Genomic DNA, 15444 nt, shown 5'->3' with positions numbered 1-15444 from the left:
ACAGCTCTGACAGGGCCCTAGGGAGCTTTCACCCTAGCTTCCACCTGGAGAGCTGTTTGAGCTCAACCTTGACACATGACGGCCAGGAAACTGCACATGCTAACTCGTGGACACAGAAGGCCTGGCGCCTTCTCGGAATCATAAGGAGTTCTGGATGGCTTAAGGCTGCTGGTGTGTGCAGAGCTAGACATGAGGTGGGTGCGCAGGGGCCGTGTGGTGACAGCCATGGAGGCTGCAGTCAAGAGCTGGGACTCATCAGAAGGCTCCAGGAAGCACAGGAGTCTTTCGGCAGGAAAGCCCTGTGGCTTGATTTGTGCCAGAGGAGGAGCACCCAGGCAGAGAGGAGGCATGGAAGCCATGAGGGAGCCGGCAAATTCATCCAGGTAAGAGGTAGTAGTGAGCGCAGTGGGCCCATGGGGAGGAGACAGGAACATAGTGGCTGCTGATGCAGAGTAGAGCCATGGAGGCTGCAGAGCACTATGGGAATGGGCAAGAGAGACAAATATGACCAAGACGTCAAACTGAGCTTGGTGCCTGGCCACTGCTTCAGAAAAGAGGGTGGGGGAGAGAGGCCTGACTCTGCCGCCCTCGCAGGGGGAGCGCAAACTGAGCCAGAAACGTGATCACAAGAGGGAAGAGGGACAACAGGAGCTGAAACCCTGTTTTTAAGAGAGACAAGCACGGTTCATGTGCTAGTGGGAAGGAGCCAGCAAAGAAGGAAGCGTGGCAGATATTGCTATGAGGGAACAATTGCTGATGCAGGTGCCTGAAGGAGCGGAAAAGATGGGACCCAGGACACAGGAGGTGGGCGGAAATGCTCTGAGCCAGGGCAGCCTGCTGGTACGAGCTTCCAAACCGTTCTCCCTGCACCCGACCTCACGGGCCAGCTGACGGGAGTGAGCAGAGGGTGGGAGTGGGGCCTTTGTGTAACCCCCATCTGACCCTGTCCCTCCAGCATCTCTGATGGCTCTCCATTGTCTCCAAATAAAGTCGAAACGTCTTAAGGGGACGTCCCAGCGGCTGACGTCCTCATTGCTGAGAACGGCTCTCCTCCATCCCTCAGAGCCCCACTCAGACGACCCCTCCTCCTGGAAGCCCGCCCTGCCCGCCTGGCCTCGCGCAGTGGCGCTGCCTCCGCGGGAAGGGACCGCGTGCGGCGCCCCCGTGTGGCCGAGGGCCGCGGCGGCCTCGGCGGCCTCGGCAGCGGGCAAGATGGCGGAGTCTCGGGTACCGCCCCTTCCGCCCTGGCGGGCGTCGCACGAGGACGACTTAAAGGGGAAGTGAGTCAGTGTTTGCGGACCCGGCCGGCCGAGGCCCGCGCCCGCCGCGGCCCCTAAAGGCCCCGAGAGGCCCCGGCCCGGCGGCGGCGGCGGCGGCGGCGGCGGCGGCAGCGGCAGCGGCCATGGCCGGGGGGCCGGGCCCGGAGGAAGCCGCGGCCCCGGGCGCACAGCACTTCTTGTACGAGGTGCCACCCTGGGTCATGTACCGCTTCTACAAAGTGATGGACGCCCTGGAGCCCAGCGACTGGTGCCAGTTTGGTGGGTGGCGTCGGGCCGGCCGACTTGCGGGGCGGGGGGCGCGCGGGACCCAGCGCCCAAGCCTGACGCCCCCTACCCCGCAGCCGCCCTGATTGTTCGCGACCAGACCGAGCTGCGGCTGTGCGAACGCTCCGGGCAGCGCACGGCCAGCGTCCTGTGGCCCTGGATCAACCGCAACGCCCGCGTGGCCGACCTCGTGCGCATCCTCACGCACCTGCAGTTGCTCCGCGCGCGGGACATCATCACGGCTTGTGAGTGCGCGGCTCTAGGACCGCAGGACCCCAGGACCCCCAGGGCCGGAGGCCTCCCACGGGGCCCCTCCCCCTGCCTGGGCCTAACCATCCTTTCTTTCTTTGACGTCCCAGGGCACCCTCCCGCCCCCCTCCCACCCTCCAGCACCACCAGCCCGGGACCCAGCAGCATCTCTGCACCCTCTGAAGCAGAGGCCCCCAGCCCCGGGAAGTTGCAGTCGTCAGCCTCCACTCTCCTCTCCCCAGGTAAGACAGCCCTAGTGTTGGGCTTGATGGACCTGAGAAAAGGGCCACCTTGACCAAGGCCATGGCTGTAGATCCTGCCCCTGGTCTCTGCCTGCCTCTCACTGGTGTCTTTATGAAGCTTTTCCAGGCTTCCAGACTCATTCTGGGCCTGAACTCGTCCGTATCCCAAGCCCTGCTGCCCTCCGGCCTCCACCACCACCACCACCACCTCTATCCCCTTCTACCAAGGTAGGTGGGTCCTGCCCCCAGGAAAGGTTCCAAACAAGTAACAAGAAACCCAGTCTTTGGTACACCAGGGATCCCCAGCCAGCCCAACAGGGCCAGCTGGGAGGCAGCGGGGATGGAGGTAGCTTGTGGCCAGGGCAGAGGGGAGGAGACAGGATCTTACCTGATTGGGGTCTCTTCCTACAGCAGAGCCCAGGGAACCCAGTGTCCCTCCTGCAAGGTACCCACCCCTCTCCATTCTGCTGGCCTCTCCATGAGATTTCCCAGGGCACCCACAACTTCTCAGAGGAGCTGAAGATCGGAGAGGGTGGCTTTGGGTGTGTGTACCGGGCTGTGCTGAGGAACACAGTGTATGCAGTGAAGAAGCTGAAGGAGGTGGGTGTAGCATCCCAGCGAGGGCCCTGGAGGGCCAGCAGCAGACCCTCACTTTTCTGGTCCTCCCCCCTGCTTCCCACACAGCTCCTTTAGCCCTCTGATTCCCCAGCTCAAGGCCCCCCCCCCCCAGCCCCTTGGTTGTTCTGGGCCCAGGACAGATGGCACTGGGAGTGGCCATCGAACCTTGGCTGCAAGAGCCTCATGCTGCCCCTCTCCCCCCGTTTTCCCTGGGGGCTCCAGGAGGCAGACCTGGAGTGGACCACTGTGAAGCAGAGCTTCCTGACAGAAGTGGAGCAGCTGTCACGGTGAGCCTAGGCTGTCCCTCTAGGACCATGCACCGTGGGACCTGGCTCCCTCAGGCCCCCAAAGCTTGCCATGCCCAGCCTAGCTGAGAAACCAGCAGGGACTGCCCACCCCCGACAGACACAGCTATATGGAAAGCGCGGTGGAGGCTGGGTGGCGGAGCACTCAGGCCCCAATTTTTCAAGCAGGTTTCGTCACCCAAACATCGTGGACTTTGCTGGCTACTGTGCTCAAAGTGGCTACTACTGCCTCGTCTATGGCTTCCTGCCCAATGGCTCCCTGGAAGACCGCCTCCATTTCCAGGTAGTCTTACCTGGCCTGGCATGCTTCCCCAGACCCACAGCGTCTGAGTGGTGTGGGGCATGGGGCCTAGCACCTGAGCTCTCAGCCTCCGTGAGTGGGTCCCACCGGCAGGCAGGGCCTAGGCTCAGGGTTTGGCCCAAGGTGGGATGCCGTTTGCCCCAGAACTCTTTCCCATGGCCTCTTCCTGGCTGTTCTGTGTGCCCAGGAGCCTGGGCCCATGGTACCTCTGAAAAGGGGGTTATTGACTCCGAGTAACCTGACTCAGACTTCTTCCCTTTGCAAGCAGAGTAGCTGAAGGGTCTTGTCAGTATTGCTCTTGGGAAAATGGGGCAGTGGCAGCATGCTGCACTGTCTGGACCCACAGTTGGGCCCTGTCTAGCGAGGCACCCACAAGACTCAAGGGCGAACTGCACACTGTGTTTGGGGAAGTAGAGAGAAAGCCTCCGATGACGTCCTGATCGCCCTGGGACAAATGAACGAACTTCAGGAACTGAGGACCACCAAATTCTGTGATGACTCTGGAAACACATTCTCAGCCATTTTCCCAGCATGCTTTACAAAGCAGTGGAATAGCTTAATCTCGCTCCTCTTGTAATGTAACTCATGGAGATTTTGCTCCTCATTTTTCAGAAGGAGAAACAGTCCCCGAGAGTGAAGTGCATGTCCAGACCCCGTGGTGACAGGTGGAGGGAGGGTTGGGGTCAAGGAATGGTGGCGCCCAGCGCCCCCTGTGCCCCTTTGCTCCCTCTGCTGCTCCAGGCCCGGGCCTGCTCCCCACTCTCCTGGCCTCAGCGCCTGGACATCCTTCTGGGCACCGCCCGGGCGATTCAGTTTTTACATCAGGACAGTCCCAGCCTCATCCACGGAGACGTCAAGAGGTGAGGAGGGGAAACAGCTAGTCCCCTGGGTCCCCTGAGAGCTGCAGGAGCGGAGTCCATGGCAAGCCCATCATGCTCCCAAACCTTCCACCAGCAGAGCGTCTGGTCCCCAGGAACCCTGCCCTGAGTGCCCCCATGAGAATAGGTCTGCCCTCTCCTACTCGAGGTAGAGGTGGGGATGGTGCAGCCCTGGGACGGGACGTCAGAGCTAGGGGCCCTGGGTAACGAGTAACTGGCATGGGACAGGTGTGGAAGCAGAGTCCAAGGACACCCCACTGATGGGGCCGAGCTGTGCAAGGGTGTACCGGGCTCTGCTTGCTTGGAGCCTCTCAGGAAGCTGAAAGTTCCAGCAGTACCAACTGCTCTCTGTGAGCAGGATGCGGGTTGGCAGTCCGAAGTCCGATGACATCAGGGCCAGGCAGGTGGGGGGGGGGCAGAGAAAGCTGGGGCCAGGGCCTGGCTGACACGGTTCCCTTCTCCCCCAAGTTCCAACGTCCTTCTGGATGATAGACTGCTGCCTAAACTAGGAGACTTCGGCCTGGCCCGTCTCAGCCGTTTTGCAGGGGCCACCCCTGGCCAGAGCAGCACTGTGGCCCGGACTCGGACTGTGCGTGGCACCCTGGCCTACCTGCCTGAGGAGTACATCAAGACCGGGAGGTTGGCCGTGGACACCGATACCTTCAGCTTTGGCGTGGTAAGCCACGGCCCCTCTGCTGGCTGGAGGGCTGGGAGCTGCAGCCAGGCCAAGGCAGGAGGGCCTGGAGAATTCCATGTGGAGCCAGAGGCCAACCTGGCAGGTCTTCAAGTCCGTGCTCCAAACCACCGAGATTTGAGTCCCATAACATGTCTCTGTCCCTGTGAGGAGCCGGTCCTGACCCAGCCATCCAAGGGCCACGCCACTCCATCCACCTTACAAGCCCCCTCTGCACACGGCCCTCCCCACCAAGGCCCAGGGTGGTGCCCTCCCAGAAGCCACTGCTGTGCTCTCCATCCTGCCCTCTCTCCAGGTAGTTCTGGAGACGCTGGCCGGCCAGCGGGCTGTGAGGACGTATGGTGCCAAGACCAAGTATTTGGTGAGCTTCCCGAGGCAAGGCAGGCTGGCAGGGAGGGAGAGAGGGGGGCAGGGAGGTGCTGCTCCTGACAGCAAACAGGTGCAGCCCTGGAGGGTGGAATGGTCTGGAATGCAGCACTTCACAGAAACCAGCCTCTGCTGCTGCTGACTCATCTTTGAAAGTAGGCAAGGCCCCAAACAGCTTCCTTTACCTTGCCGGGGAGAAACCTGTCTTTCTTCTGTAGATGCACTGGGCCTTTGCAGACCCAACCTGGGCTGGGGACAGGGGAGAGGGTATCCTAGCAGGGCAGTCCCAGTTTTCTGGGACTGGAAGCTACAGTGAGAAATAGAACACGGGGGCATGTGGGAGGCTGTGGCGGAGATTTGTCAGCTCTGGGAAGCCTTCTCTTGGGCCCCTCCGGGAACGCTGTAGATGAACGCTCCTCGTTGAGGAGGCAGGGCTGAGCTGCCCCCACCTACTCCTTGGTTCCTCTCTGCCTCGCCAAGGACTGAGCTGGGGCCAGAACACAGGAGAGCTGGGTTCCAGTCCCAGCTTGACAGTGGTCTTGGTACAAATCCCTACTCTTTGCTGGGCCCCCTAAGCTGTGCATCGCTTAGCTACTTCCTAAGCCCAGAACGTGTTCGGTCAACATTTCCTCTTCCCACTTGACCAACTGGTACACCTCTAGCTGCTTCTCCTGGCTTGGGGCTTTTTCTGTCTGTTACCAGGTCTCAGCAGGTCTGGAACCGGAAAGGCAGACGGGAGCCCTCTTTCCTTCACCTTCCACACTCATTGGTGCATCCCAGTGGGGCTGCTCTCCATGTTGTCATCACTGCCCCAGACTCCTCAGGGGTCCTTCTTTGGTTTTCTTTGGATCCTTCCTGTTTGTTCTCTGTGCTGCGGCCAAAGCAATCTTTCTAAAACACAGAGATCGTGGAAGCCCCTCTGCCTTCCCACTGTGCTTGGGGTGAAGGCTCAATGCCTGAAGGCCACAACTCTCCGGGTCCTGCCGTCACCACCAGCCTTCTCTGTGTCCTCCAGGCTCCCTGCTGCCTGTCCTAGGGCCTGAAAGGCCACCCCCCCACTCTGGTGATCCCTCCTGGCCCTTCCCATCTCGGAACACAAGGTGGCCTTGGATCCTATTTCCATCCTGGGGTGCCTGTCCATAGGACACTCCCTTCTTGGCTCTGCTCTCTCCGGCTAATTCATGCTTTTGGATCCCAACTAAGGTGCCGCTTGCTCAGGCCCCGGTCAAAAGGCCCATGGGCCCCCACCACAGTTTTCCATTGCTCTATAGGCTTGTTGTTGGCGTCTCTCCCCTCCAGAAAGTCTGTTCTGTGAAGGCAGGCCCAGGCTGTTCTGTTTGTTGGTGCTGGGCACACAGTGGGTGCTTTATCAACCCAAAGAAAGACCACAGGCATCAGTGACCGAGGGCCTGGGGAATGTGGCTGAAGGCGCGTGCACGCGCGTGTGCGTGCACGCGCATGTGCGTGCACACACACATGCCAGTGGCCATGCTCACTGTATCTGTCCCACAGAAAGACCTGGTTGAAGAAGAGGCTGAGGAGGCCGGGCTGGCCCTGAAAAGCACCCAGACCACACCCCAAGCAGGTCCAGCCACAGATGCCTGGGCTGCTCCGATCGCCACCCTGATCTACAAGAAGCACGTGGACCCCAGGCCTGGGCCATGCCCACCCGAGCTGGGCCTGGCCCTGGGCCAGCTGGCTTGCTGCTGTCTACACCGCCGAGCTAAGAGGAGACCCCCCATGACCCAGGTATCCTGGCAAGGGAGGGACAGGAAGCAATTGAGATACCCACTGCCTGTGGGGGACAGTGGCCTGCTGGAAACCAAATTCGTGGCGCTGTCCTGTAGTGAGCCAAACACAGCACCTGCGAGACCTCTTTCTGGAGGCAGAGTTTCCAAACATTCCTTGCTTGCTCTTCCGATTCTGCCTGGGGCGGCCGGAGCCCCACTGAACCCCACCTGATATAGAGAGGCAAAGGGCTTTTCTTTGCGCCCCCTTCTGGGTATACCGTGCCACTGCATCTGCCTTTTTCTGTTCCCTCCCTGTCACCCCCACTTTCCCTTTGACAGTTGAGAATAGAGAAGCCCCATTTGAGGGCAGCAGGAAACTGAGATTCGGTTTCTGGAAGACAGAAGCCATTCTCAGTCCTTAGCTTTGGTGGCTGTAGACTCTCAGTGCTCCTTGTTGCAGGGACAAAGGGACAGAGCTTTCCTAGCTGTAGGGTGTGCCAGCTTAGTGGTCCCCGCAGCCTCCAGAGCAGCTGTAGGCGGCTTGGGATGGCAGCCCAAGCCCCAAGGTAGGGCACAGATGACCTGGAGCAGCCTTGTAGTTTCGCTGTCTTCTGTGAGGGATGTGACTGGTTTTCATGGCCTGCCCTGGCCTGCCTGGTAGCAGGGTAGAGCCTGACCCAGGGCCCCTCACCCTGAGACCCCTCTCTCTCCTTGCAGGTGTACGAGAGGCTGGAGAAGCTTCAGGCAGCAGTGGCAGGGCCGTCCCTGGGGCCAGACACTGCTAGCCATGGCCCCCCTTCCCCACAGGAGAACTCCTACATGTCCACCACCAGCAGTGCCCCAAGCAGTGCCAGCCCATGGCAGCCCCCGGCAGTGCCCTCAGGAACCTCAGCCCAGGCTACAGAGCAGCTCCAGAAAGGTCCCAACCAGCCCGTGGAGAGTGATGAGAGTGTGTCCGGCCTGTCTGCTGCCCTGCATTCCTGGCACCTGACTGCGAGCTGTCCCCCAGGCCCAGCCCTGCCCGGCAGCCCTGGAGAGGGGGCCGCCATGTGGGCCCCAGCACCCCTCGGGCAAGCTGGCTGTACTCAAAGGGGCGCCACCCCAGAGTCAAGATGGGGGAGTGGCCCGGAGCCCCAGCCCCCAGCTGTGGAAGGTAGTTAGGGACAGGTACCCAGAATAGGGACCCGGGACCTTCTTTGGCGACAGTCCCCGTACTCCTCACCCCCGGCCTTCTGGGAGGAGAGACCTGGGGCCTACCGTTAAGCTCACTCTGTCCTTAGCAAGCTCCAGGCCTCTGTCTTGGAGCAGGTAGCCTGCCTGGCCTTGGAAAGGGGTGCACAGGACCGCCCACTGCTATCTCCTGTCCCCAAACCATGTCCCCCACCCCAGGTGGGTGAGAAGAGACCAGGAGCTCGCTTCCTGAAAGCTGGGAACAAAGAAGGCTCTGTCCACGACCAGGTTCCTGGCCTAGCTGGGAGCCAGGGCAGGGAGCTAGGCTGGGGGCCGGGAAGACTTGTGAGGGCAGAAGTGTCAGCAAGGAGTTCCCAGGTACAACAGTCCCTGAAGCTAAGAGGGCGCTCTCTCCATCCCAGGATCACTCCTGGGCAGCTCTGCATCATCACGGCCACCGCAGATTGTCATCAACCCAGCCCGACAGAAGATGGTGCAGAAGCTGGCCTTGTATGAGGACGGGGTACTGGACAGCCTGCAGCTGCTGTCGTCAAGCTCCCTCCCAGGTACCCTGTGTGCGCTCTGCAGCTGGATTGCTGGCCTCTGTGTCCACTGAGGCACGCTTCATGCTAGCTCCAAAGAGCAGTGTTTTCTGACCATACACGGACAAGTTCCCTGTTCCCGAGGGCATGGGACAGTGCAAAGGCAGGCCACCCACCTCTTCTAAAATGGCTAGAAACCCAGCCTGCCCCCACGCTTCCCTTGGGGTGTTGCATATTCTGGGAAAAGCTCTTTCCCAGCTCCTTCACCTTCTCCTGACAACAGTAACTTCCCTTTGCCTGGGGATGCCAGTGTCCCCTATGCTTCCAGAACATACAAAGCCCCAGTAGGCATTTTCTATTCCAGGTGCTATTTGAAGAAGCACTGCTTAGGAATAGAAACCCCTCATTTCAGAGAGCACCCCTGGAGCTGAGGTGGAGCGATGGCCCAGCCCTCGAACCAGCCCTCTGGCAGCCAAGGACCCTCGCATTCACTAACTGCCATTTCCTCCTCCTCCTGCAGGCTTGGGCCTGGGACACCAAAACAGGCAGGCCCCGGAAGAGAGTGATGAATTTCAGAGCTGATCTGTTCACCTGGGCAGATCCCCCAAACCCAGAAGTCAAAGTTCTCATGGTCGGAAGTTCTCATGACGCGCGAACCCTCAGGAGCCCGTGGGCAGTAGGGGTGGGGGCCCCAGCCTCGCATAGGAGAGCAGGTGGTGGCCCCTGTACTGTAGGGATGTGGACACAGGCTGGGCTGAGAGTCACCTGGGCCGGCTGCAGGAAGCTGTCAGTAGGGCAGGATATCTCAAAGGCCTGTGTTTAGTCCAGCATTTGGGGGAGAGGAAAGCCAATGTCGTGGAAGGGGTGTGTAGAGGAGGAATGCATGTGTGAAGGTCGCTGGCTGCACAGGCCAGAGAGGAAAGGTGGGTGGGACCACACGTACTGAGGGATGCAGTCGGGAGCCGGCTCCTCTGACAGCGGGGCAGGGCGTTTGCAGACCAGGCCTACTGCAGCCGCCCTTGGCCCCTCTCCTTGTACTTTGCTGGAGCCTTGGGGGAAAGCGGCCGCTCTGTAGAACAGAGCACATGAGGCCATGGCCCTCCCAGCCGCCTGCAATGTGGAAGAGTGAGGTGTGGCCAACCTGTGGTTCAGCCCACTAGCTAGGAGTGAGGGTTCTGAGCTAGCCCAGAAAGTCCAGTAGCGCCCCCATCAGGCCAGTGTCTGTAGGCTTCACCAAGGAGCTGCGAGCTAGCCTACTGTGACACCTGCTAGCCAGGCCACCCCTGGGTGCTACAGACTGGTACCAAGCCAAGCATCAGGCCCAGGCACTGATGGTGACAGAGGGGCTACTACCCAAGTTTCGCGTAGGCCCAAGTCCTGAGTTACGCAGACAGTAAGAAGCCCCAAGGTGAGAAGTTGGGAACAATGCAGAGAAAGAGGAAAAAAATAGGAGTCACAGTTTTAGAAGCAAGTGAGATTTCCTGTAACTGTCTTCGAAAGTGGCCCAGGGCTGTAGCACAGGCTTACAATGATTTTGTGTCCACAATCATGAGTCACACTACATGCCCCACGAAACTAGGCATTGATGAGTCCAAGTTGTCCTGGAGTAATAAAAGCTTATGTTTCGATCTCTGGCTATGCTTGTGGAGTTTGTTGCACTGAAAGCCTCAAGCTTTTCCAATGCTTTTCAACTCAGCGTTCTTGACTGTCCAGCCCCAAACACCAGACCCCCCCCAAATCCTCTGGAGGCTCTTGTTTCTACTCAAAGTGAGCCACCATACTGGTGGCAGAGCCACAACACTACTACCCAACAGTAATTGCACAGGTTGTTAAATTTTCCCTATGTATTTTGTGGGTTCTGATGCTACTATAAATGGTATCTTCATATTCTAATTGGTCATTGATAGTGTATAGAAATACAATTGAGTTTTGTATATTGGCTTTGTATTCTGTGACCTTGCTTAAATTCACTTACTAGCTTTAGCAGTTTTTTGGTAAATACCTTGGGATAGTTTATATACACAATCATTTCATCTGCAAATAGAGTTTTACCACGTCCTTTCCAATCTGTCTTTTATTTCTTTTTCTTCTCTTATAGCACTGGCTAGGGCCTCTAGTCAAATGTTAAATAGAAGTGGTGAACGTGGACATCCTTGCCTTGTTCTCAATCGTACGGTAGGTGCAAAGTTGTGTCTTACCATTAAGTCTGATGCTAACTATGGAATTGTCATAGGTATATTTTGTCAGTGTGGTGAACCACATCCACTGATTTTCAAATATTAAACCAACTTTGCATTCCCTAGATAAAAAGAGCACTTCGTCATGTGTTACCCTTATATATTGCTGAATTCCATTTGCTAATATCTTCAGAATTTTGGCATCTATATTCATGAGGGATATTGATCTGCAGTTGTCTGATAATATCTGTTTCTGGTATCAGAGCCTCATAAAATGGAAAGTGTACCCTTATGTTCTTAAAGGGTTGCATATGCTTGCTGTTGATTTCTTTAAGTGTTTGATGGATTCACCAATGAAGCCATCTGTACCTGGAGTTTTCTTTGTGGGAAGGTTTTTAATTCCAAATTCAATGTCTTCAGTTAGCTATTGGACCATTCAGATTTTCTGCGTCTTTGTGTGTCAGTTTTAGTAGTTTGTGTCTTTCAAGGAATTTTCCCATTTCATCTAAATTGGCATAAAGTTAATAATCCCTCTTTATCATCCTTTTATGTCTGTAGATTCTGTAGGGACATCCCCTCTTTCATTCCTGATATTGGTAGTTTGTGTCTTTCCTTTTTTTCTTCATCAGTCTAGATAGAGACCTATCAATTTTATCGATCATTTCAAAGCACCAAGTTTTGGCTTCATTGATTTTTCTCCATCTTTGTTGATTTCCACACCATCATTTCTTTTACTTATTTTGGAGTAATAAAACATTTTGGGTTTAATTTGCTCATCTTTTCCAACTTCTTAAAGTGTAACCTTAAATCTTTGATTTTAAACCTTTTTGTAACATAAGCAATTAAAGCTATAAATTTCCTTTGAGAACAGCTTTAGCTGCATTCTGCTCACGAGGACATGTTCTATTTTCATTATCATTCAGTTCATAATGTTTTCTGATTTCCCTTTTGATTACTTTAACCAATGACCTACTTACAAGTGTATTTAATTCCCAGATATTTGGGGATTTTTCACATATCTTTTTGTTATGTGTTTTTAATTCCATTGTAGACAGAGAATTTCTATGATTTTATTCCTTTTAAAATTATGGAGACTTGTTTTATGGTTTGGCTTAGTGAATGTTCCAGATATATTTTAAGAGTATATATTCTGCAGTTGGATGTATATATTCTGCAGTTGTTCTATAAATGTCCGGTCAAGGAGGTTGATGGTGTTGTTCAAGTCTTAAGTGTCCTTGCTGATTTTCTGCCTAGCAGTTCTCTCTGGAAGAGGAGAGAAAATACCACAGTCTCCAACTGTACTTGTGGAATGTCTCTTTCTCCCTTCAGTTCTGTCAGATTTTGCTGCCTCTGTTTCGCACTGGGTGCATACACATTTAGGATTGTTACGTGTTCTTGATAAATTGACCCTTTTATTATCATGAAATGCCCCTCTTTATCTCTGGTAATATTCCTTCTTTTAAAAAAAAAAAAAAAACTTTTATTTATTTAAGTGTGCTTTTCCAGGACTCATGAGCTCCAAGTCAAGTAGTTGTTTCAATCTAGTTGTGGAGGGCGCAGCTCACAGTGGCCCCTATGGGGATCGAACCGGCAACCTTGGTGTTAAGCGCACCACACTCTAACCAACTGAGCTCACTGGCTGCCCCAATAGTCCTTCCTTTGACGTCTGCTTTGTCGGGTATGAATATAGCCGTTCCAACTTCTTTATGCTTAGTTTGTTTCTGGTATAACTTTTCTTTTTGTTTAACCTATCTGTGTGTTTATATTTAAACTGCACTTATCAGCAACATGTGGTTCCATCTTAGTTTTGTAACCAGTCTGATAATCTCTTATTTGTTTTGTTTAATCCATTTACATTTAATGGTAGAACTTAAGTCTATACCATCTCGCTGTTTTTCTGTTTATCCCATCTGTTCTTTGTTCCTTTTTTTTTTTTTTTTCCCTTCCTGACTTCTTCTGGAGTAATCAAATATTTCTGGTATTCTATTTTTTTTCTCCATTATTGGCTTGTTAGCTCTAATAACTGATACCACTGGTTCTGCTCGAGACCCCTTCCTGCACTGTGATCTGGAAAGTGCCTCAGAGGCAGAAAGGTAGAAATCCGGGCTGCTGTTGGGGACACTGCATTGGCTTTCCTTCTGATCACGGTCCTGCACGGCCTGTTGTCCAATATCTGAAAATACTTCTGTAAAATATTTTGCCTAGTTTTCTAGTTGTTTACAACCAGAGGGCTATTCAGACATTGGCCATTCCATCATGGCCACAATCACAAGTTTTCCCTCTTTTCTGAGCAATTCTTCACTCCTAAGGTCACCCTATCTCTCTCCTGCCTGATCAATTTTCCCTTGGCTGCTGGATCTAGTTTCATCAAATATGTCCTTCCACTGGTGAAGAACTCCTTTAACCAAACACCTCTCTCCAATCACAACCCCAATTCTCCGTTCCTCTTTATAGCCAAACTTCTGAAAATAATCGTCTATTTCCTCACTTCTTCCCATCCCCTCTTCAACCCTTTGTAATCTGGCTCCTACTCCACCACATTCCCAAAATGGTGTCAAAGTCACCAATGATCACGTTGCCGAATCCAGTGTCCCTTTCCTGACGTCATCCTATGGGCCTCTGTGCCCTCACCCCTTCTGACTGCCCTCCCCTGGCAGCTTCTGCAACGCTGCCCTGTCTGTCTCCTCTACCCAACCTCTCCAAGGTAGGAAGGAGGCCTCTTTGCTACCTCCACTCACTCCTGGGGTGAACTCACTCATCCTCGTGGCTCTAAAGACCATCTTGCTATTGATCATTCCCTCCTGACATCTCTGACAATGAGTCTCCTCTGAGCTTTTCGCCCATGCTTCCAACTGCCTGCTAGACGTGTCTTCTCTGATGTCTCACAGGCTCCATGGCTTAAATGTCACAACAGAAATTTGGGTTCCCAGTCATCACAAGCTCTCTGTATCGCTGTGGCACTACCTCCACCTTCCACCCAGCTGCCCAAGCCAGACCCTGAGAAGTTAGGCCTTTTTAGTAGCATCTGTTAGGGAGGTGTAACCAAAAGGTAGAAAAGTACATACGCTGTACATGTGTAGCTCAATGACTTTATATATGTATACAGCCATGTGACAGCCACCACTTAAGCCAAGATATAAGTCTGCTCCAATTATCTATTGCTATATATCAAACCACCCTAAAACTTAGGGACTGAAAAATCACATTTATTTTGCCCATGAACCTGTAATCTCGGCAGGGCTCAGATGGAACAGCTCGTCTGCTCCACTCAGTGTCAGCTGGAATGGCCTGAAGGCTGGTTTCTGGAACCATCCAGAGACTTCAACACGTCTGGGGATTGATACTTACTGCCAGCTGAGGACCCTGTCAGGCTAGGAGACCTACACATACCTCTTCCTTGTGGCTGTGTGGCTTCTTCCCAGCACAGGGCTGGCTTCTGCAGGTGAGTGTCTAAAGAGAGAGCCCGGTGGAGGCTGTCCCTTTTGGTAGCCTGGCTTCTGCTGTACCCTCTTCATGAGAAGCAAGTGGCTAAGGCCAGCCAATATTCAAGGGGAAAGGAATTACAGTCCAGCTTTTGATGGCATGGATGCTAAAGAATTTGTGGATGTGTCTTACACCAGTACGAGGGCATGTCCATCATCCCAGAAAGGTCCCTCACGCCAAAGAACCACACACTACACTCGTTTTGCATGTTCTTGAACTTCACAAAGTCATGAAGATGTTCTCCTTTCACTTATAGACACTTCATTGCTTTACCTTTCATATTTAGGTCTGTGCTACATCTCAAATTGATTTTTGTTCCTGATGAAAAGTAGGCATCAAGAGGTCCTGTTTTCCCACGTGGACATTTCAGTTTATCCCACACCAGTTAGTAAAAAAACTATCTTTCTCCACGGAATCAAAATGGGGACTTTGTCATCAATCCACTGGCTGTATTTGCACAGGCCTGTTTCTAGCCTTTGTTCTGTTACATCAGTCTATCTAGCCATCCCTGTACCAATACCACACTAGCTTCATTATTGTAGCCTTCGAGTAAGCCTTAATTTCTCTTAGCGGTGATCCCTTCAGTTTGTTCTTCAAGATTGTCCTAATTATTGTAGACCCTTTGCATTTCCATATAAATTGTAGAGCAATTGGAACTCTCATCCACTGCTCGGGGGAATGTAAAATGGTCCAGCCACTTTGGAAAACTGTTTGGCAGTGTCTTAAAATGTTATCCACTTACATGTGATGCAACGATTCCACTCCTAGGATTTACCCAAGAGAAACGAATTCATACCTTCACACAAAGACTTGTACACTAATTTTCACCTCAGCTCCATTCACAATTGCCAGAGAGTGGCAACAACCCAAATGACCATCAGGTGACTGGACAAACAAATTGTGTGTTCACACAATGAAACACTACTTGGCAGTTAAAAGAAACAAATTATTAGACTCAGAATAACTACAGAGTGAAAGGAGCCAGACCAAAAAAGCGTACGCACTGTATGACTCCATTTATGTACACTTCTAGGAAATGCAAACTTATCTGTCATAGCAGAGCGCTGGTCCGTGGCTGTCTAAGAGTGGGTGTGGAGGGATGGGCTGGAGGAGGGGATCACCAGAAGACGCATGAGGAAACTTTT

At 53.7% G+C, this 15444-nt stretch overlaps 1 protein-coding gene across 2 annotated transcripts; it reads left to right on the top strand.

Annotated features, from left to right (window-relative positions):
* The first annotated feature begins 1286 nt into the window (after positions 1-1286).
* On the top strand, positions 1287-10267 carry IRAK1 (interleukin 1 receptor associated kinase 1). Of its 2 annotated transcripts, none has more exons than XM_019755160.3 (14): positions 1287-1538; positions 1622-1789; positions 1904-2035; positions 2154-2263; positions 2450-2635; positions 2876-2940; positions 3127-3241; positions 4001-4119; positions 4606-4813; positions 5127-5192; positions 6710-6946; positions 7645-8080; positions 8520-8663; positions 9160-10267. In XM_019755160.3, exons 1-14 carry the CDS (start codon positions 1403-1405, stop codon positions 9219-9221), a joined length of 2184 nt encoding a protein of 727 aa, XP_019610719.1. In that variant the 5' UTR covers positions 1287-1402; the 3' UTR covers positions 9222-10267. The 2 variants fall into 2 exon arrangements, with proteins under 2 accessions (XP_019610719.1, XP_019610718.1); XM_019755159.3 differs by having other exon boundaries at positions 1289-1538; positions 2447-2635.
* Positions 10268-15444: the final 5177 nt, after the last annotated feature.

The sequence above is a fragment of the Rhinolophus sinicus genome, chromosome 18, assembly GCF_057876585.1.
Source record: "Rhinolophus sinicus isolate RSI-liver-muscle chromosome 18, RSI-T2T, whole genome shotgun sequence".
NCBI lineage: Eukaryota > Metazoa > Chordata > Mammalia > Chiroptera > Rhinolophidae > Rhinolophus > Rhinolophus sinicus.
The sequence above is the reverse complement of the archived record's forward strand: the minus strand, read 5'-3'. Positions and strand labels throughout refer to the sequence as shown.